This window comes from Charadrius vociferus, unplaced genomic scaffold, assembly GCF_000708025.1.
Source record: "Charadrius vociferus isolate BGI_N301 unplaced genomic scaffold, ASM70802v2 scaffold309, whole genome shotgun sequence".
NCBI lineage: Eukaryota > Metazoa > Chordata > Aves > Charadriiformes > Charadriidae > Charadrius > Charadrius vociferus.
In genome coordinates this window covers 1795766-1818933 of record NW_009661370.1, presented here as the reverse complement: position 1 = coordinate 1818933, position 23168 = coordinate 1795766, and the positions used below count along the sequence as shown (strand labels likewise).

At 37.7% G+C, this 23168-nt stretch overlaps 1 protein-coding gene across 2 annotated transcripts in view; it reads left to right on the top strand.

Moving 5' to 3' along the window:
- RGS7 (regulator of G-protein signaling 7) overlaps positions 1-23168 on the top strand; it is a 256859-nt gene that overhangs the window by 182922 nt on the left and 50769 nt on the right. For both annotated transcript variants that reach the window (XM_009893635.1, XM_009893636.1), the window contains exons 6-8: positions 11095-11159; positions 13122-13198; positions 13340-13421. In XM_009893635.1, the coding sequence (XP_009891937.1) occupies positions 11095-11159; positions 13122-13198; positions 13340-13421 (224 nt within the window). The remainder of the gene's footprint in view (positions 1-11094; positions 11160-13121; positions 13199-13339; positions 13422-23168) is intronic.

The following is a 23168-nucleotide window of genomic DNA, read 5'->3' as shown; positions in this document are numbered from 1 at the left end:
ATAACCAAAATTAGATGCCTCTGTACACCAAATAGTGACCTAATTTTTAAAGAAAAGATATTATCTATGACCAGTCATCTGTTCATTCTAATCCAGACTGTAAGTGCTCAGCGCATCTGAAGACCAAGTGACTTATTTAGGTAACAAAAGCTTGTATGTGCTAGCTTACCTTTTCAAAAACTCAAACTTTGAAAGTCTCTATTTACAGCTTTTTGGAAATTCAGATGCATTTTCACTTGTAATATGGATTCAGTCTCAGCCCGTGGGAGCTAAAGGCCACAGGGGTGGATATGTCCAATAGAAGCTTCCTTTCTTTCCTCAGTGGACACAGTTTAATTTCAAATACATTGCTAAATAAAGCAATTTCAACCTGAGACTCTCAGCAGAGCTGAGTGCCTTCAAGGTAGAGTTTGAAAACAATGACAGTTTCCTCATCCTATAGAAGGAGAAAAATGTTCATCTTTCTTTAAAATATTGACCTTGAAGATGTCCAGCAGTAGTTATTGAAAGCTACAAAGGAGGAGTAATTCATACCAGACCTGAGTGATTAACCACTCCATAAAAGGTTATTAGTTGCTGAAGGAGAAATGCTTGATTTGCCACCTATTACAATGTTTTTTCCTTTCCTTGAAAGTGTTACTTGCTTTTCTCAGAGGGGCACTTCAGTGTGGTCTCTTAATATGTTAAAGATCAGAAAGTGATTTACTGTGGTTTTAGGAGACATTGAGTCGTTCAGCTGTAATGTGTTTTACATTACTGGGGGATTTTAGTAAATAAATGTATGCTTAACAGGTCTGAACTTGACATCAGGCTGAGAAAGTTTCTATTAATAGCCTTTAATGTAAATTTGGAGACACTAACTCTCTAGTCCCAGCTAATCACTGGATTGGGCAATGAATTACATACCTTAGTCAGTACATAGAAATCTTACATAATCTGTCCAGGTTTTGCATGCCAGAAATACAGAATTAAACTTGGGATCAGTTTCTTCATCCTGCATGGAGGTGCCTTTGTTGAACAGTAAAAGTACTCAATTGAGAGCTTTTGAGATTTCAATATAAAACCTGTAAAATACGTACCAGTTGGTGAATTAAAGCTCTTCTGTTGCAGAGGGGTGAAGGAAGGGAAAGCCCCAACCCTGCCGTCTTATTGCCTCTTCCAGTCATGAGCCAAAGGTGCAAGCCTGTAAGAAACTCGCCCGCAGCTCCCCCATGCAACAGGGTCAGAGCATTGCACTAGATCTGCCTGAGGTGGCTGTGTGTCGCCAGAAATGGCTAACGCTACAGCATTTGCAGGAAAATTAATTTTTAAGAAAACTTTTCAATTGTGTTCTTATTAGCTTAGCTTCTTCGCAGTCCCACAAATTAGCATTTGCCTTGTGGCCTGAGGATTTTTTTCCGATACCTTTCTATGAATATAAAGAGAGGGCAGATAAGCAGAGAACTGAATACAGCTGCTTGCAAAAAGGATCACATGACTGTTGTAAACAACAGTCATCAGAGGAATACAGAAAAATCAAACAGATAACATTCAAGAGTCCAAAGTAGTTCTAAAGTAGGATTGAAATAATTTGAGGATATTAAAGCATAAATTCCACCTCAAATACAGTCCAAAGAGGTTCTGCAGATTTTCACAGTAATTCTGTTACTTCCTAGAAAATATAATAAATAGAATTCATGTTATTACAGATATGCAAATGCATGCTGTACTTATCATGTATTATGGTGCTGTGCAGTGCTTCATTTTTCATGGACTTGTCCTGAACAAACTTGAAACTGTACTTCCTAAAACTAATGACTGTGGCAGACATTAGGAGCCTTTCAAGGCCAGCAAGAAGTAGGCTTTCTCTCTAATCTTCTTTATCAAAGTTATTAACAAAGCAAACCACTCTCTTTGGTTTTGACCTAATTTTACAAGTCTTTGAAAACACACTACAATTTTAATTTAATTTAAAAATTACTCCAACCATTTACCATTACTCACCCATAGCTGGGCTACTGTCCAGAATGTAGCATACTGGCAGGAAAATAATTAATCTTAAAGTAGAAATTAAATGAGATTGAGATACTGCATGTGTTAGTTTATTACCAGAGCTAACTCAGAAAGAAATAATCTTTACATCTTTCTATAATGTGTTAATATCTTCTCTAAAATATAATTTCTTATTCCACATGAGCTTGTAATATCAAATATTTTCATTAAAATTTATCTGAAGAAAATGTGGTGAAAAAAGACCTGAAAACAGAATCCTTCAAAATCTCAAGAAACTGCAGATCTATTCCCATAATTAAACAATGGTGCAGCACTATGTCTTGGGGCAAAAAGAGGTCTTGGATTAATTTATTGTATGTCAAAGTGGAATTGTGTAGCCATTGGTTTTGATGGTAACTATCAAAATATTGACCATCTGGTCATTCTGAGGTTACTAAGAAACTGTTAATTTTCACAAAGTGCTGAAAATCTCCCTCCCTTTTTCTTGAAAATAGTTCTATAAGAGATGTTAAGAGAGAGATGGCTCAAATTGCAAATAATTTTTTAAAAGGCAGGTTTTTAGGTTCCATCTGTTGAAGATACCCGTTTTAATGCCATATGTCTTGGAGTCCACCCATGGGGGACGTGTCGTTCTGTGCAGAATCCCATTGGTTTCAGTGGGATTTTATTAATGAAAAGAAGCATGCACATTAATATTTTTTTTTATTTTTAAGGCTAGTGTAGTTCAAATCACTTTGCATTTCCTGTGAATTAAGTCATATTCCTGAATTACGGTCTGGTTTTCTGAGAAATAAAATTGGATCCCAATTCAGAAAACTGGCCCTGGAAACAAATACACCTAATGGCATAACAGGTGACCTACCTGTAATCATCTTCTCTTTTCTTACAGGTGTAATTTTGTAACTGACAGTTTTTTCTGGCAGATTAAAAACAGTTCATGTCATTAAGAATTAATTAAATATGGAGACTTGTTAGTCCATTGCATCTCAGAAAGGGGAAATATAATGCCACATAGGAAATTGTTATTCCATATGCATTTGGCTTCAGTTCTCATGGGACCCGTCAGGTTCTCCTGGAGGTTGTGACTCACAGCTGTTGAAAATTTGAGGAATTCAGTTCCTTACTCTTCTCTTGTTTGAATGAGATAAATAAGAAACACAAAAGGTTAGGGGAAAATTCCATTGACAACAAAATAGTAATTATTTTTTGTGTTTGAAAAGCTCAAGCCTAAGCAAACAAATGAACATAGTTGTGACAATGTAAGAAGCTTATAAGAATTTCAGACATATAAGATACCAAGAAGAATTAGTAACTTTTAATCATTTTCTCTAGTGCACTTTTGTTAATGGTTAGACTCAAAAGTGTCTGTGACATACAGATCTTTTCTTGCAGTTAACTACATGTTAAAAAAAAAATATGTTCAAAGCAGAGACACAATAAAATTTTGAAAGTGCCACAGTCACTTAAAGTATTAAGGAGGTCTGGATACTAGAAGACAACAGTCAACTGCATCTGTATAGTTGCAAGAGGATGCTCTTTGAGCCTTGTAATTTTATGTGTGTGTATTTCTCCCAAATGAGTTAAAAATAGAGGAGATTTGCAGAATCTTGGTAGGTTATGGAGAACATAGTAAATATATGATAATGCAACATGCGTTTAAGAGCACATGGCCATGTGATCTGTAAATGATGCTAAATGAGACAATTTTTGTATACATTCAAAGCAAATTCTTAAGTTCTTGTGCTGTGAAGAAGGACAAGTTTTGAAAATGTACATATTTTCAGTAGCCTTCCAGGTAAAGTCATGTGCTGTAAAGGCAATCTTCTAGGAAATTACAGCACTTACAGGAAAAAAAAAAAACAAAACAAAAAACTACCTTAATTAAGTAGTCCCTTTAAAAGTGTAAGCTCCCTGTCTGGATAAGTGCTGCTTGTAAACTTCTGTGGCAGTTCTGTAAATATTCATGACTCTGTTATCCAGTTTGAATTACAGTAAAATAAGGAAACCATTTTCTTTTGCTATGTGAAAGTTGTTGCCTCATAGCTGTTGTTTTCCAGCACTTTTATGAAAGCAAAAGTCTGTGCTTTTTAAATTTCCTTGATAATCACCTAACCACTCCATCCATAGAAAGCTTCCATCCTAATGATACCTTCTTATTGCTTAAGAGTAAACTGAGAGAGACCTCTCTGTGTTCAGCCTTTGCTGCTCCGTTCTGAACATGAGCCATCACACCTGGCTCATCTGCCTCTCTTCTGCCAAACATGCAGTCGTAGAATGGTATAGCCATAGAATAGTTTGGGTTGGAAGAGACCTTTAAAGGTCACCTAGTCCAACCCTCCTGCAATAAGCAGGGACATCTTCTAGTAAATCAGGTTGCTCAGAGCCCTGTCCAACCTAACCTTGAATGTTTCCAGGAATGGGGCATCTACCACCTCTCTGGGAAACTTGTTCCAGTGTTTCACCACCCTCATTGTAAAAAATTTCTTCCTTATATTTAGTCTAAATTTACCCCTTTTTAGTTTAAAACCATTACCCCTTGTTCTATCACAACAGTCTCCATCTTTCTTATCAGTCCCCTTTAAGTACAGAAAGGCTGCAATAAGGTCTCCCCAGAGCCTTCTCTTCTCCAGGCTGAACTCTCTCAGCCTTTCCTCATAGGAGAGGTGTTCCATCCCTCTGATCATTTTTGTGGCCGTCCTCTGGACCTGCGCCAACAGGTCCATGTCTTTCCTGTGCTGAGGGCTCCAGAGCTGGATGCAGTACTCTAGGTGGGGTCTCACGAGAGCAGAGTAGAGGGGCAGAATCACCTCCCTCGACCTGCTGGGCATGCTGCTTTTGGTGATGCCCGGGATACACTGGCCTTCTGTGCTGCAAGTGCACTTGGTAGGCTCACATCCAGCTTTTCATTCACCAGTGCCCCCAAGTCCTTCTCAGCAGGGATGCTCTCAATTCCTTCTTCCCCCAGCGTGTATTGATACAGGGGCTTGCTCTGACCCACGTGCAAGACCCTGGTGCTAAAGAGTACATAGTGAACAAAATGCTAAAGATTGCATAGTGCACAAAAAGTAATTGCAATCATGTATCATGTTTTTCACATATTGAAAATTTTAATATAGTTTTTTCTCTCAGGTTTGTTGACTACTTATTTTGCGTGCCTAACTTCAAATCCCTCTATGAAAATTTGATTATTTCAGGAATTTTCTCTCTCATTGCCTCTCATTCATCTTGCCGCACCCTTTTCCATGGAGTACTTGGCCAGAAGAACAACTGTACAGAGGATGCATTATATACTTTCTTTGCCCAAATGCTCAAGCAGGATTCCCTTGGCAACAGCTTATTAGTAAGCAGTTTGTGTTTGAGAAATATTAAGCCCTACTGCTTACCTGAACTCTGCTGGAAAACTGCATGTGCTCAGCATCTCTGGAAATCAATCCACAAATATGAATCAGTAGCTTGGGGCAAAACTGGTAGCAGAGTAGCATTTTCTTCAATATAAATTGTCAGATATGAATAAAAAATTGTTAAAATTTATGCCATAAGAATAAGGAGAAATTTACCAATATAGTGCAAATAGTTTCTGGAGAGCTTTGCAGTTCTATAGTATTGAATCTTGATGCCCAGTTCCCATGTTTTCAACAGGTAGCATCAGCCGCAATACGTCAGCAATGACTCCTACAAACAATCCTCTTAGGTCCTTAATAGAGATCCCTCCATTAAGGACCTGTCTCAAAGTGTCTTAAAATTTGCTGGATTTCTAGCTGTAGTAAGAAACAGACTCTTTCCACCAGACTTAAGTAATGTACTAAATTGTTGCTAAGACTGGGTTGTGGCTCCTTAAGTGAGTGACTTTGCTTTGAGAAACTACATGTACAGAATATATTGACTAAGATCTTGGTGGCAGGACTAAGTGATGAGAACAGTCTATCAAAGAGAATAGTCCTTCCAGAAAACATGGCTGGGGCCAGTGCTTAAAAGTTAATCTGGGCAGAACTGAATCAAGTGAGATTTTGGAAAGAGACTTGCATTAGCAGAAAGATGGAAGAGGTGACCTACAAGATTTTTTCCCACTCCAAATTCATATCCCATTATATTTCGCTGCAGAGCTACATAAGTCACTCATTAGGAGATAGCTCTGTCATATAAATGATGAAAAGAAAGTCTCACTTCAACAGGCATGTCCTGAATTTTATTCTGATCTTTGTTACTTCTGACATTGACAAACCACCACCGTGAGAGCTCTGTAAGCAGCCTCCTGAAAACGCTTTCCAATCAGCTCACCACTTCAGAGTTTTGTTCTTCCCTGAATTCATTTTCTCCATCCTGCAGTCATGTTCTGTGCCGATTGTCCTGTAATTCTCCATCTAACGCAGGCACTCGCATGTGGAGGGAGAACTTGTGTCTGCCCACAGGGCACTTTGAAACCCTTAGACCTTGCAGTACTTTCTATTTTCTTTGCTCTTTAAATACTGACTAGGCATGTACAAACTGACTCTGAAACCAGAATTTTGACCACAGAGAGTATAAATTTAATCTGGCCTCAGTGGTGATAATGAGTGTTCACTGAAAGATACGCCCACCATCTGGGTCTGAATCAAGCTGTAACACCATTGGCACTGGGACAATTATGTAAGGAGTTGAAGTTTGTGTACATGGTGGTGGATGTGTAGGTGGCTTTATCTGTGGTCTTCAGAGGCCCAGTTGTACTTCCACGGAATTTACCTGAGGCTTTTTCTCTGCTGTGGTGAGAGGGAAGATTTAGCTCCTGCTTAGCAACAAGTTAAATTCCACATTTTAACTTTTGGGTGAAAGCTCTGGGTTTTTTCCGTATATGTGTGTAATATAATGTGTACTCAGTCCAGTTTCTTGATTCTAGAATGAAACCTGTCATTATCACTATGATCTTATTTACAGACAAAAATCTGTAGAGGTTTCTTGGGAGGTTTCAAGTACAAGTGAACAGTCAAGAACAGGAAACAAAGGTAGCTAATCATGAAAATGGGTTGGTGAGTGTAACCTTTCAAAAGCTTGCAAGAGGGAAAACGCACTCTCTTCCTGCAGCTCTCGCTAGAACACTTTGCAATATCACTTTAAGGTCTCACATTGCCCAAGTTTTGAGAATGCCTGAACAGAATTTTCAAGAACGAATAGCCTGTATTTACTGCACAGCTACCAAAGTGTGTTTTAGTACTGGCTTGTGGTTCAAATGCCCATTTATAAACGTCACTGACCATTTTTTGGTATGAGATGTTGCGTATTAATAGTGCCTTTAAAATTATTGGCAAATCTGTTTTCTCATGATAATCAGTCAATTCTAAAGAACAAGCTATAGCATCTAATATATAATTCACTTTAGTGGAGGCAATTATGTTGATTGCAAAATCCATCAGAATACACTGGCTCTAAAAATAAGAGTGTATGTGGCAGTCCATATTTAGCAAATTGAGGTTATTAATCAGACCCTGTTCCTTGCATATCATTCATCCATATGTAAAGCATTTTTCAGCACCCTTGTCAGGGTGCAGCAGGAGCGGGCAGCTCTGCAAGGGGAGGGAAGCAAGAGATGAGGGTGGCAACGGTGCAGGCAGGAGCAATATCTTCACTGACAAAGTCTCAAGTGACCAGGAAGGTCCAAGGTCAAGCCAGGAAGCCGGGGCAGCGTTGGTAAGATACAGGGATGGTTAGAGGCGTATCTACAACGTAGCTCAAGCAGAGGCCTGGGGAAGCAGCTGGGCTTGAGCCCGGCTCCTGGCTGCAGGGGCCCTCAGTGCAGTCCCTGGGTGGGCTCAGGGCAATTACAGCTCCTGGTGTATGGAGGTCCCTGACCAGGACCTTTGAGTGGTAGATAAATAGAGAACTATGTAAAGAAATAGAGGAGCTTTTAGTTGGAGACCCTTCCTGCAGACGGTACTTCTGCGTGAAGCTGTAAAAACACTGACAACTCATACAAACCATGGGATTAGAAAAGCGGACACTGTCATTCTCTGAAATGCTGAGAGCTCATGACTCTGTTTTGAGAGGGAAACTGACTGACATCCTCCCCAGATGCTCAAGGTCAGGCTACTGGACGCATGCAGTTACTTCACAGGTTTTGGTGCAGAAAAGGAGTGGTACCTGTGAAAGATTGGAGCATCCGTATTTCAGATCTCGTTGCTCTAAAAGTCAGAAGAACAAAACTTCATTTCTCTGTCTCTTCAAATGTTCTAGCTGAAAATGAGAGTGATTTTCACATTCTTCTTGCTTTCCAACATGCTAGTGAATCCTGTTACAGGGAAGCCAAAGAATATGATAACGGGAGTGTGAACTGGTGAACTCAAATTCCTGAGCTGCTGCCAGCTTCTCGTGTGACTACAAGTAGCTCTTAAATAGATGCTCAAACATGCACTTCTATAATAAGGATGTAACTGTTAGCACACAGCAATTGAGTCAAAGCGTAGGAATGTCCTTCAGGAGTATTTTCTTCTACACTAGTGGATATGTTGTATTTCCCAAATAACTAAATCTTTCTTGGGCATATTCTAACTTATCCACACTGGCACAGAGAAACATTTCTGACATAAGGAATCCAAGCCACAGGTATGGTAACCTTTACGCTCCTGAAGGGGAGGGGATCTGGATATTCCAGAGAAAAAAGGTCTGAGGAATGAACATGGGTTTTTGAGTCTTGGCTAAGATATGCTCATAATAAAAAACAAACATTCCTATATGGACTATTTGCTATGGAGTTGGAGTAAAAAAGATCATTAAAAGAACAGTAGTACAGTCACACAGTGAAGACAAGGATTTTCTTAGGTACAGTATTAGAATAACAGTGTGGGAAGCTAATTCCTCTCTCCTGGTCCTGGAGACCGGGTGGTTGTTTTGCCAGTGTTGAGAACTCTGTGATCTAATGATGCTTTTTTTGTTAAAACCTATCCTGACAGAAACATGGACAGTCAGCCACCTCTGCAGCAACAATTTTTCTTGGAAGTAGTAGGAGATGCTAATCTCAAAATATACCCACAATGGGACTAAAGGAAGTGCTAAACTAACTAAAGGTGCCTACACAGGGACCGACAGAATGTGGTTTACAAGGAGTTAAGCAAGTGCAGAGAACGGGGATTTTGGTTTTTTTCTGTTCAGATGGTATTAGACTGGTTGGACTAGACAAAATTTGACCCATGGAATTCATAAATCTATCTATACATTTCTATTAAATAAGTGTTCTATTGCTAATATTTTTCAAGGGGTTTAGGGATTTTTTTTGCTTGTTCAATGAAATAACTTATTTTGAAGGAAAAGAGAGGAAAATGCTTCACTGTAGAAGAAGCTAAATTACAAAAGACCTTCTCCTCAGTATTCTCTTACCACTGTACTGATTGTGGATGCAACGTAGGTACAAAGGGTCCAAAATTCATCCCCTCATCTTTTTGTGACGTTTCAGTATGCATGCCAAAGCACTAGTGTAAGTGCATACTAATATTAAAATGCACGAAAACTGAGGTTATAGAAACTGTTTGCCTGCTATACTGGGTGTATAACATGGATTTGTATCTGTATTTGTAGATTTTGTAGACACAGAAATTGCTTTGGAACCAGAGGGGATATGGGACCGCAGGGAACAGAGGAAGAGGCCATGGCTTCTTACGGAAGTGGAATGTGAAAAAATGTGAAAGAAAATAGACCAGATAACATACCAAAAATGAGAAAAAAATAGACAAAACCTGCATTAAAATATAACTTCATTTTACATCAAGTAACACCTGTAACTGCAGCTGGAGTTACTAGAAGTGCTTGTCCTCAGTTCCACTGAAATAGAACCCACTGTAGTGGGTTTGCGTGCATTTGCATGTGACTTGTCAGAAATAAATGTTTCATGGAGTTGTAAAATATTATTTGTTTGACTACCTTAAAAATCAAAGCTAAATATAAGATGAGCACTTCCTTCTTCCTAGTGATTGCAAGAGTTAGATTCCTACGTGAAGTTATTCCTCTTTGCTCCTGTAGTGGAGAAGCTGGCAGTCAGGAATTGGGAACATTTTTAACCACAACCAGTGAATATGGGCTTTTTTTGCTGATCGTTGAGACCGCAGATAAGTTAAGGTTTGCTTACCTACGCTGATCAAATGATTCCTCCATCTCACACATAAGGTGCTCTGAAGTAATGAAGTGGGTAAATGTTGCATAATGAAAGAATTGTGCTGCCCCTGTCCTACTGGTGGGGGAATCTGTACAATATTCAGAGTTGAACTGGAGTATTTGTTGCTATATAATATCTATTGGAAATGTACTTCATTCAAGGGTAATGGAGTGCATAGAGAATTCAGGGTCAAGCAATGAGATGCAAACCACTGTGCTCTTTAGGTAGCTGTAAGTTTCATTTTCATCCCTGCGTCCTTTTCAGTATTTAGCTGTCAGAATTCCATTTTATTAGTTAAGATTCTGCTCTGTCCAAATAAGGCAGAGGCAGAACAGCTCTGCTGAAGGATTTTGGATCTAGAAAATAAATGAAAGAATATTTTCCTTCATTATATCTAATACATAGTACACTTTTTAAATTTTTTGGTCTCACAGTATTTTCTGTTTTAAATATTGGTTATAGCAGACTATAATGTATGAGACTTGAATTTTATCTGGAATTAATTTTTATCCCAGATCTTCTTAGGTTGAAATTTTGTGATTAATAAATATAAAATAAAAATAAATAAACCCATATATACATGTTCTTAAAAACCTATTTCACTCATATAGCAGCAGCTTTTGATAAAAAACTCTTATGCATTATAAGTTATACATAAACAGTTAAAAAAATGTTTTTGCCATTTTTTCTTTAATGTGCTAGTTTCCTGGCCATTAAACAACCTCACCCTAAGTATCTCATGAATTTTGTATATGATGTCTGTTGCATAAAGCAGATTTTATAATTATTTAATGAATCTCTGTGTCTGACCCATCATTGTAGTTACAATACTGGTAGCATTGATCTCATATTTAAAGCTTTTTAGAAGAGAGGGAGAAATCAAAATGGAAAAAACTAGCAGTAAAATAGAGATGAAGCCTCTAAATTTCTGGTCTGCTGTGTTTGTGAGATAGTATCAAATTCTGTGTTATGTTATTCTGTTCCAGCTGTTTACCTCTGCAAGCGGACAATGCAAAACAAAGCAAGGCTAGAGCTAGCAGACTATGAAGCTGTAAGTACCTGGGGAAAAGTAAATTTCTCTGCTGGGCCTAAGGAGCATGTCAAATAACATTAAGCATAAGAATGATAGGCATTATATGTTAAAATTTATTACTTATCCACTAGTGCCAGCATGTGGGTCTGACAGTGCTCAGTAATCATAAATGCTCTTTGAGAGACTGCAGTGAAGGCTAGCTGGGCACAAGTTGAGATTTTGGTCCATCTCTAATCTTACTCTGCTCAGATCGTTGTGTCAGGATCAGAAATAATTGTTCACAAATCCCAGATACGCTACGAGTGTTTGAAAGCAATGGTACTCTACACTATGTAAGGTTCAAATGAAGGATCTGGCAACATTTTCAAAAGCACGTGGTAGCTGTAGAAACATGATGCTGGCGTTTGAGCCCTTGTCCCATCAGTTAGACGAGAGGCAGAGGGTCAGACTAGAGGCACTTCCCACTCCCGGGAAGTTGTGCTGTGCCCCAGGCAAGGTAAGATAATTGGTGCCAGGAAGAGCTGGAAAAAGAGCGAGTCTGATTAGCTGATGAGGATGGCACTCACTAAGGAGAGAGATGTGTTGCATTCTATGCATATCCCCCCAAAAGTTCCTGAATTTTTCATGAAAATGTCAACATAAAATTCATGAGCAGCCCTGGCTCTGCGCTGAAAGCTGTCCAGCTGTGCTATTGTGACATGATAGCAGGGTAGTCAGCCAGGCCTCTCAACATGCCAAATACTCCAGCCGCAGCACCATGCTGTCACACTTTATTGCTTCTTCTGGCACAAGCTTGCTTTTCAGTGTACTGCACTGTGGGGTATGCATAATTTTATACTTACATGCTGTAGAAAATTCACCTCCAGTACACAGTCCACGAGAGCCTTTACTGGTATTGACAAGATCTCTAGAAAGTCTCCTCTTCATTCTCTGCAGTCTTTATTTTCAGTAAGTATGTCATAGAGATCCATTTGCAATGCACAGAAATACGTTAAAGCAACACTTTTTGTTAGGAAGTTTACAGACAATTTTTGACTTCGTCTCAGTAAAAGCAGTGCACGAAGATAACTGGTGTCTTTTTGGAGGGAGATAAGAACCTCAGCCTTCTCCACATTAACAGACTGCGTACTGCTGCCATTTAAGCTGGTGAATGTTTGGAAAAGCTCTGTTATGGACAGTGAAGCTGTTCCAACATCACTGGAGGAAAGAATTTTGCTAAGGTTTTACAAATCTTCTTCCTGTTGTTATTAGTAGGCTGTAGGATATATACATTTCCTGTACAGTAGTGAAGAACTATACTCTACGTTTTTAAAAAATAAGGATACCTGTGAAGGTCTTGGAAAATTCCTATACTACCAAAATATTGATAGCTTCTTATTGTTATATTTTAAATAAATTGATAGGCAGCCAACATTGTTCAATGCAAACCATTTGTACAGATGACTGATGGGAATTGTCATGTGGATCATACAGTATGGAAAGTACTGTTGTTATCTTTCATTATTAGGTACTTTCAAAACAAGAATATTTCTTTGTATTACTATAAAATTACTCAGCCAGCACCCAGTATATAATAATGCTTCAGAAGTCCCATGTTCTGCTGAAGATTACATCCACCCTTGTCATCAGAGTTTCAAACCGAAAATAGTCGGGGCATTCAAAAGTTGATAGATCTAGCATTCCATCCCATTTGGTGTCAAGCAAAGACTTTATATCAGATAAGTAAGGTTATACTGGCACAGATATTGTGACTTGTATTACATCTTGGGGGGGGGGGGGTAAGGGGGGAAGGGAAAAAACCCATTTGGTGTCAAGCAAAGACTTTATATCAGATAAGTAAGGTTATACTGGCACAGATATTGTGACTTGTATTACATTTGGGGGGGGGGGGAGTAAGGGGAGAAGGGAAAGATACACTACAAGCTATTAAATAGTAAATAACTTACAACCTAACTCACTAAAATTTTGATGTATTTTCAGGAGAGTTTGGCCAGGCTACAGCGAGCATTTGCTCGGAAATGGGAGTTTATTTTTATGCAAGCTGAAGCACAAGCAAAGTAAGTTCCTTTGAAGATGAGGAGTTTTGGTTTTGCATGCTCTTTGAAGGTCAAAGGGGAGGGAAAAGTGATTGGACACTTCCTATGTTTAAAATTACTGTCATTAACATCGTTTCATTAAATATCCTATAACATTGACAGAGTGGACAAGAAGAGAGACAAGATAGAGAGGAAGATTCTTGACAGCCAGGAGCGAGCGTTCTGGGACGTGCACCGGCCGGTGGTGAGTGCAAGTGGGGCCTCTCTGCTGTGAGCAGAGCCAGTGATAAATGTCAGCCTCTGTGGAGCACTGGGGTAGCCTGGGAACAAGTGAAAGGGCTGTAGGGCTGGGGGTTGGGGCCCACCTCCCTTTTTTGCAGAATCTATCGTTTATGTCATTCTACTATTGAAGACTGCAGATGTGAGTACACTCAGTTTGGGGTTTTCAGTGAACAGCTTTGGTGTGTCTTACTTCTTAAACCAGCAGATACCTGTCTCGACTATTACTATCTCAAAGGTTTCCCAAGGTATGAGTCACACAACCAAAATTATCAACATAGCTAAAAATACTTTTTAAAAAATCTTGGGTTTTAATCTGCTTTTTTTGCTTGCTAAGGCTTTCAACTCCACTCTGGTCATATTTCCAAGCTATTTTTAATGTACATAAAGGTTAGATATTGTTGGCTTCGAGCTGTGGGAGTCATACACTGTCTGAACAAGATTTGTCTGAGTTGCTTGTCAAAATCCATCTGAAAAAAAATCTAAAAAGGGTCTTACATAATCAACTACTTTTGAGAGCTAAACTTTGAGAAAGAATGTCAAATGTCAAAAGAATTCCAATTAAACTGTAAGAACTCAATAATCATACTTTTTTTTTGGTTTACTACAGCATTATATGTTTCCCTTACCTAGAGTGAAGCTTTCATTTTCTTTGTACAGAGTTTGGGATCGTTGCCAGTGAAACTGAATATGCGCTATATCTTCCACTGTGACACTGGGAAAAGACACTTAACTAAAACTAATTGTTTTGGGGAAGGAAAGTTGGGTTGATGATACCTGTAGAAGAGGTGAATACAGTGAGAAAGTTTCAAATAAAAACCAAACTTGGACAGGGTCAGCTTGCATTTGTGACTGTGGAACTGAAAAAGCAGTAGAAGAAATGGATTTTTAGGTAGGATTTAGAATGTCAGGTAGAGAAAATCATTTGAAGTGAAAGACTCAAACGACAAGCATTAGATACAAGAAGACTGGGACATTATTGTCTAGTCACTGACATAAAATAAGGAAGGAGGACAGAAAACAATCTGCCATCTGATGTTGATGGGAGCCACAAATAGAATAGACACAGAAAGTTTCGGTGGACCTGAGAACTCTGAAGGTGCAGACAGCTTTTATATTAGCTGCAGAAATGGATCTAAGGTTTTCGAATCTGGGAATGAGATGCTATTTCCAGGTTTGGAAGAGAAGGTGAATTGTTGAAGTTTCAAGTTAAGATATAGGCAGACAATAAGGAGAGAATTAAAGGGACCAGGGCAAGAGGAAATTGAATCTGATTAAGAGCTTTGGCTGAACTGTGGCTAAATCTGCCTGGTCCAGCAGATGTTTTTAATCTGCTGTAGACATACCTAGGAAATATCAGACGCAAAAGACTGGCTTACAGTCAGCAATGTAGGCTCCTGACTTTAGGAGATATAAATAGAAGAATTGAGAATTTCATACTTTGGCTAACCAGCTCCTCTCACGAGTTACTGAAATACTCATTTTGAAAACATTATTGCAAATTTTACTGTCACAGTAAAAGCCAGAAACTTCTATTAAAAAGAATAAAAAGTAAAAGAGGAACAGACTGAAAAGAGGAAGGTGATGCTAGAGCTAATTACAATTTCTAATGGCTTTTCATGCCCCCAAAAAGCCCACCAAAAACTCACAGAAATGTTGCTGCAACTCTGGAGAGATAATTTTGGAAAATTAGGTAATGTTTGGGTAAGAACCTGGGGTTAATGCTTAATTTTGTTTACAGCTTTTCATCCTCTGATAAAAATCCAGAAGCTAAAGGCAGTGACAATATTGTTCAAAATCTACCCCAATTTGATTTTTTTTTTTACTGAAAATGAATTTTGAGAACCAAATATTTCATTAATTGCTTTTTGTGTTTTATCTCATCTAAGCAAATAAATATTTTCAGGGTTTTTTTTTTGCAAGTGTCCTGGTCCCTAGTTGCTTTCTTTCTTACCTAGCTGGTTAGAGTGCTAGTACAGAACCTTTACACATAGAATATAATCTATTAATATTAAATCTATATTTGATTTTAAAAAAGAGATGCTTTAAGGTGATGAAAGGGATAGAAGTGGGAACCAAGCCATCAGTGCAACAGGAAAGTGTAGCAGTACACTAGAGGAATGGGAGACATAAAAAAAGAACAACTATGTTGTGACAGTGAAACCAGGAGAGCCTAGCTGCAGAAAAAGAGCATGATTTGGCTATCAGAAATGTCACTGTGACTGGTAAGTTTAAAATAAAGGAAATGAACCAAGGTTTGATGTGTAAATTGTGTTTGCCTCAAAAAGCACCCTAATTTCATAGGTCCCAAGTCAAAGTCAGTCTTGCAGGTGGCTACGGAGGCCCCAGAAGATTTATGCCATAGTCTGGGAGACGGACAAATGCTTGAAAGTCATCACAGCTGTTACTTTTGATCAGCTGGCTGGCTAGTGCACATAACTTTTTCCTAGGTTCTCAGACCGAGGTGATGCTTGGAGATGAACCAACGAAAAGTGGATTTGGAGGGGAAATTTTTGAAATAGTCTCCTGTCCTTCAGTTTTCTTTTGAGAGGCAGTCGAGAGAACAGGTTTGATATCCCACTGATGGGTTTCCATTCCAATATTTATTTAATTGCAGTTTCACTGTCTATTTATTTTTTTATTTTGCTGTTTATGTTAGTGTAATGTGGAGTGTAATCTCAGTCATTTCTGTAAATTCTAGTTTCTGCTTTATACAGAAAGACCTTAGTTTGCAGCCAGAAAGACCATGACTGAGCTTCAACTGTAGGTACTGCAGCCTGCAGAGACATTCCTGAAGAAGTTTTAATCTTACTAGTTCAGATACCAATTGCAGTGAAACTGTGGAAATGTATGTGAGGGAGAGCTGTATAAACTCCTCTGAGATCCTGAGCAGCAGCCCTAGGATAAAGTCCATATCATAATTTCTTAGGTATGGCCAGTACCTAACACAGGTCTGAGATAAATATTATTCGCATATAGTGACATACTTCTCTTTTTGATGGCAGAGTAAACATATCTTAAAAGCCTTCCTTTCCTTTCCACCTGCCTAGAAAGTGTATCATTTTCATAATTTTGAAACTTCAGTCGATAACAGACTATGGAACTGAGTGAAAATTAGTTAGGGGGATTAGGGTGTTAGTCAAAGAGCAGTAACAAATCAAGCTAAATCAGGGAAGTCAGTTCCTTCCAGGCAAAAGAAATTGTGAAGCTGCTCTTGTTTGTAAAGAAATGTCATGCTCCTGATTAAAGTCTTCATAAAAGAACTCGTAGCTTTCCTGAATTATTATTGCTGTTTAAAACCCATAATCTTACACTTGTTAAAAACGGACAAACAGGTACTAAAACATTAAATCCCCTGAAACATTCTCAAACTGGCATCAAAGTAGGAGCAGAGTAGCTGTGGCTTGCGGTAAAATTAACTCTTTTAGGTAGCGAGCACGGATAGCTGATGTATTGCTGCTACAAATGACTCACTTTTCTTCCTGAGTTACACATTAATGTAATTTAAATGAAATGCATAATAAAGGCCTTTTGGGTGCTTCTTAAGATTTGGAATAATTCAGAAGATAGTGGGGGAACTATCCTTTTCTCCTGAAAGTCATCTGTATACATCTTAACTATAATAAGGTGAAAAAAACTATTTATTTTCTCCAATGCCTCTGACCCTTGTCATCAGTTAGAGTGTTGGTTATATTGTAGTCATATTTAGCAGGTTTGTGTGCAGTTGTTTTTCAAAGGAAGATGGGTAATATGCAACAACTTTCTAAGATGTGCTAGAAAACTACAGTGGTGCGTGTCCCTCTCCAAAGTTTAAAATCTGGCTGTGGTTTAGTTATACTGTGGCTTAATAAAGCATGAATTAAGGTGTGATCCAGTTCTGCCATTCTGCTGTGCGTAGCTTGGTTAAACGCGATCTGCAGGACTTCTGTTCCCATTGCTACCACTGGTTTGCTGAATGGTGAATATTTTGCTTCTTAGCGGAAAACATGAATAACAAATACCAATAAGGGTTAGAGTTGACGATCTTAAAGTTCTTTTTCAACCTAAATGATTCTATGAATCTATGAAAAAACAAACCAATTTGTGTGATTTAATACAGTAAGACAAATTATCCAGGGTGAGTATGTCTGGTAAGAACAGCAGGAACATTAAGGGCAAGTGTGGGTTTAAGATAATTCACTGATGATGTAAAATTCAAAAATATGTATGATTTCTGGATTTAGGTGTTTCATGATATTGTTTCCTAGTAGCAAACTAGGAAAACAGTAATCTTTAATTTTTTTAAACCTTGTCGCACATCCCACACCTTTTGTTTCTCTCTCTATTCAGGGTTTTTTGTATGAGATTCTGCCTCCATTAATCTAATTTTATCTGTTTGTATTGTAAAATTATATTTTATGTGGTCTCAACAGGACCCTCAGCATCTGAGCCAGTAGGTAAATTACTGGGTGTCTAGGGTCATACAGCCGATACTTGCGGTTATTTGTTCTGTTTGTTTTTTTTTTCTTTTCTTTTGTTGCTTTTGTTTTTAATGACTTTTCCATCCTGTCCTTCAAGATCAGCCTCAAAGACTTGGCAAAAGACTGAATTTAACTTGGCTAAGGTGGTGCAATCCTTTATGACACACTTCACGTGCTACAAATCCTAGACTTTTCTGGGCCAGTTGCTCCTTTAGCCAGAGAACACTTCTGTCAGCTTTATCATAATATTTTTGGAAAGTTTTAAAACATCTCCAGGAAACAAATGTGAATCATGCCATCCAGCTTCTCTAGTGATGTATTTGCATACAATTTTCATGTCTTCTTTTGCACCTGTTTCACCATATATCCTTACAAGGGAGTTACCTCTCCAGCAGACAGGGAGTGCAGCCAAAGCAGCAATTGGCAGTCTCAGATAATTGCACTTCTGGTAATGAAACAAAGCCTTGTACAATGTTTTATTTTCAGAAAATGGTTATAACGTTTATGATCCATACTGGCATTTGTTTGAGGCAGATATTTATAAACCTTATTGCTAGCCTGCAAACTAAGACCTTTATGGAAGAATTTGTGCTCACATTACTTAGCATTGTTATTTAGTCTGACACTTGAGTAAGGGTGGGACAGACGGGGAAAAAGAAGCCAGCTTTCTTGCAATAGTGCAACGAATTGAAAGTGTTCAAGTTAAAACTGAGGATTATGAAGAGGTCAGAAGTTGTGAAATAGCTAACTGATGAGATGGTGGAAGGACACAGAAAAATAAGATGATGTTATGGTTTTCAGTAAGACCCTGTTCTGCCAGCAACTAGGAAAATAAGCTGAAGTTTTTGAATTTTTTTGATAAGTGCAGTGTTTTTACATTTGATTTTTGTTTCTGTGTGAATTGAATTTGCTGCTTTAATCCAAAGCATTCCGTCAAGGTTCTTCTTATAAATCAAAAGGCAAATAATCTGTTTCTAAATGTCACCTGTATTTGCCATCAACGTTTTCAGAGACATGTGGTCAGACTTTCTTGTTGTCACTTCTTTTCAATTGAATAACCTAAATTCTTCTGTAGGGAATCCATAAACCAGCAGTTTCCTACCTTTTGGGGTGAAACATATTGAGAAAGCAACAATGACTCTGAGTATTTATCATAGGGGCAACAAACCAGATAAATTTTACCAAGTTTCCTTATGCAGCAGTGTTGCAAATACTGGAATCTTCACATATATAAAAATCACATTAATATAGCCTTAATTAAAATTAATGCTACTACAGCCACCGCTTGAGTAAGTACAATGGGTCTAATTTCTGTACAATAATTTCTGGTTCTGAAAACCGGTCACTACAAACCTAAAATACTCTATTGTAAGTTAAGAATAATTAGAAATTAAATTAACTTTCAAAAAGAATTAAGCATTTAACTTCCGTGCAGTAGTATATTCTTTAGTACAGATTCTAGTTTAGTTTCACGTGACTTGTCTCAAAAATCAAATTTCAACATCCTTTTCATATGCATTTTGCATATTATGTGTTTGTGTGACACACAGACGACTAAAAGAATGTTTTTGAAAAACAATGTGATAAAATCCTTTTCTGTTAAATTGAAAGCCCAGCTCTGCACTAGATCTCTTCTTAAACAAGCAATATGTGAGAATGTGAGAATCCCTGTCAAGATTCAAGATGCTCTATTTCCCATAGATTATTTTTACGGTTTAATTTATTAGTATTATATTTCTTGAAAATCTCCATGTATCTCTTTTTCTCCAGTTCCAAGCACGTTCTTGGTTTGCACAGCCACTGGAATTCCTTGTGTGTCTGATACTATTCAGGGAAAAGATTTGAACTCTAGTTTGAGAAGACAAATAGGTTTAAACAGGAAACTGGTACAGTGTAGGTTCCTTTTTTTTTTTTTTGAAAGATGCTGAAAATCATTGAAACTTTAGGTGATCCTAAGTTCCATGCTAAGTGAGACTTCCCATCTCTTAGTTTGCAAACCTTCTGAGTTTTACCATGCTGCAAACATAATTAAAGCTTGATCAAACTAATTGATCTGTCCTTTGCTTGCTGGTCTTTGAACCTCACTTGTCTTGTCCAAACAAGAGAAACAACTCCTAGTTAAACTTTTATCCATTAATTGCCCTCCTTGTGATGTTTTTATTAAGTCTAGTGCAGAACAACACTGCTATTTTGATAGCAGTCAGTGACCTTCAAATAAATCCTTGAATAAAGCATGTATTGATTTTATTAATTGGTCCAAGTGGCAAGTTTTCTGTCGTTTGCGTGAGGCTGTCTATAGTGGGTTTAACATTCTTAAATGCTTATGCCTTTCTCTGAATAATATCAATAATTCATTATTTGTGCATCAATATATTTCTATAAGGTTCATTGCTCATTCATTTCAATTTAATAAATAAGTCTGGAACTTTATATTATTTACCTCTGTTCTTTAATGAGTCAAAATGAAATTAGCTAACGAGGACATGTATTGAGCATTTAAATTAATTCTATGCTTCCTGCATAATTCTCTACTAAAACCTTCAACAGAAGAGAACACTTAATCCTAACAAAGCTTTTATTAATTCTTAAGAATTAAGACAATCCCTTCCTTTGAAGGAAGCAGTTCGATAAGTTTTGACATTGAATGTTCTGTGGCCTGAAATATCAGTTCAATGAATGAATAGAAAAAATGAAAAGCTGTATTTACTTAACTAAAAGGCAACAGGTTGTACATCATTATCAGCTGATATAGACAGGTTTTAACAGTTAAGCTGTGTACAATTAATTTGTTTCCATAATACTACTGGACTGGAGATCACTATATTCAGGGATATTTGCAGCATATTGTCAGATGTATCACATGTTTTAAAAATAGATTAATATTAAGGAGGATAACAAAATTTGGGGCTATTGTATGCAAGTCCAGTTCCAAATTGTATTTGCTTATTTCAGTGTCACACTGAATCCATACATTGTAATTCTTTACCCTATCTTGTGTTTCATAAAGATAGTATTTAGTAGCATGACACATCTCTTTTAAGACACATAATGAAAAGGCTGAAGAAATTGGGGAAAATATCTAATGCTTTACTAGAATAAGCAGGTTTTAATAAATTTTCCCTGATTATCTGCCAAATTTTTGAGGCATCCGAGAATAAAATCTGAAACATGCTGCTACAGAATTTATACTTGAGAACAATCTTGGGATTTGCTTCCTAATCATTAAATACGATTTATCGGTGTTAATTGGAACGTACAGCTGTACTTCCTAGATGAGCTAATTTCTAACAGAAGAGAGAGTCCATTTGAAAGAACAGAAAAATTGTGAGCTAACTTTACAGAAGTTTGGTCTGGAGTTCTAGGGAGGTGAAAACTTGATAGAAGCTGTATATAAAGTCATCATCAAACTTATGTACTTAGTACAATTTATAAATGAAGTTACCATGGCCATAATGGACTGTAATCTAAATATTTGTCTTTCTGTGTTTGCTTCTTATTACAACTATAATGCAAGTGGGACCTCTGTAAAAGCACTGTAACTTAACAGCAGGTATCAAAAGTCCAGTCACAGTGCTTGCGTGTCAGTCACACACCCGAATCAAAAAGGCATGTGTCCAGGGAGATAGTTGTGCTAAAAGCAGTTGTGCAGAAGCTGGGAATACAATATTATTTTGTATGACACACAAACATACTCTTGGACATCCAAGTAGAGAGAAGAAAAGTTGGTGATAGTCCCTTGAAAGTTTTGTAAAACTTACAGCGCCACTACATATGTAGGAGTATCTGGTACCATCAATTTCAACTGTGGAACAGACTATATTCGTTTAGTAGCTAGACCCTGCAGTGGGAATGCCCACCCAACTTAGTTTAGCGTTTGTAGTTATTGGGTTGTGCTACATTTGTGATACATGGGGCATAAGTCGCAAAATTAAAAAACAAAACAAAACAAACAAACAAAAACAGTCTCAATCATTTGTATCATAATAATTATACCTACCATAATATTTTTCCTCTTTCTTTAGACATTTGCTAATTTACTGGGTATCTTGTGACTAGAGATACTGTCAAGAGAAGTCCCAATCCTTACACACTTGATTTCTAAGAGTTATACTCAAAGAACGGCTGAACCAAATGGAATTTGTAATTAAGCCATAGACTTTTGGGGAGGCTAATAAAGTTCATAAGAGTGTTTCAGATTAGGTACACCTGGTTGATTGTAAGTTAAACCCATGATTAAGTGCTTCCATTGTAAGTAACAATTTTTTTTTTCCAACCAAAAGGAAGTGGTTCCTGTAGCCCAGATCCTGCAATCACTGGTTTGGCTTTACTGCCTTGGGTGGTATAACAGAGGCCAGTGACATCCCCCCTCATAGCAGTATCAATTCCTACGTATTTGCAGGTTCTGGCAACTATGAGTACTGGGTTTATTTTTTCATGACTTAATTGAGGTTGATTGATCTAATAGTTTTAAAGTGAGCTACATTTTAAACAGCTTTCAGGTCCTACCAGATAGCCGCCAGGAAAAGAGTGTTCTGAAATTTGTAAAGGGTTGGAAATGTGCAGCCCTCCTTTGACTGGACCTTAAGGTAACAGCTGTTTTTCCAAATCCTGTTAAAAGAGCCGACCACTTGTGCTCAGCACATTTGAAATGTTTCTCTGAGACTTTCTATTGCACCAGCAACGTCATTAATAGTGCAGGTCTTCTATTGCAAAGCCTTTTTACTCATTGACCCTGAAGTGTGTAAAATGAAGTAAACCCCCAAAATATCCAAATAATCAATACCTAAACCTCAACCTTTCCTTATAAGCCTTAGCAAGTTCTGCACACTCCAATTACTTCCATCTCTGGGAAATGAAAAACTGGTGCATTGCAGGAGAATATAGCCTGTGTTTTTCTCTGAGAGCCTCAGTTTTAGCCATTACTGACAACTTACTCAATATAGGATTTTAATGTCTCCTTTGGTGCTAGACTTTTTATGAGAAAATATAAACTTTCCCACATAACCAGAGTCAAACTGAGTATTCCTTCAGCTTATAACTCCTTTGGGTTTTTTTCAGCTGAGTACCACTGGAATTTTTTTCTTTGCTGCATTTTTTTTTTTTGTAATCTTTCACGCCCTTATTCTCCCCTTGTTTTTTTAACTATGCATAGTTCAGCTAGCTACACAAGTAAACTGGAATATAAAAACTAGAAATAAAAATGAACTCTGGTATTCTGCTTATCATTCACTGTCTAATTAGCTTCCTTTCCC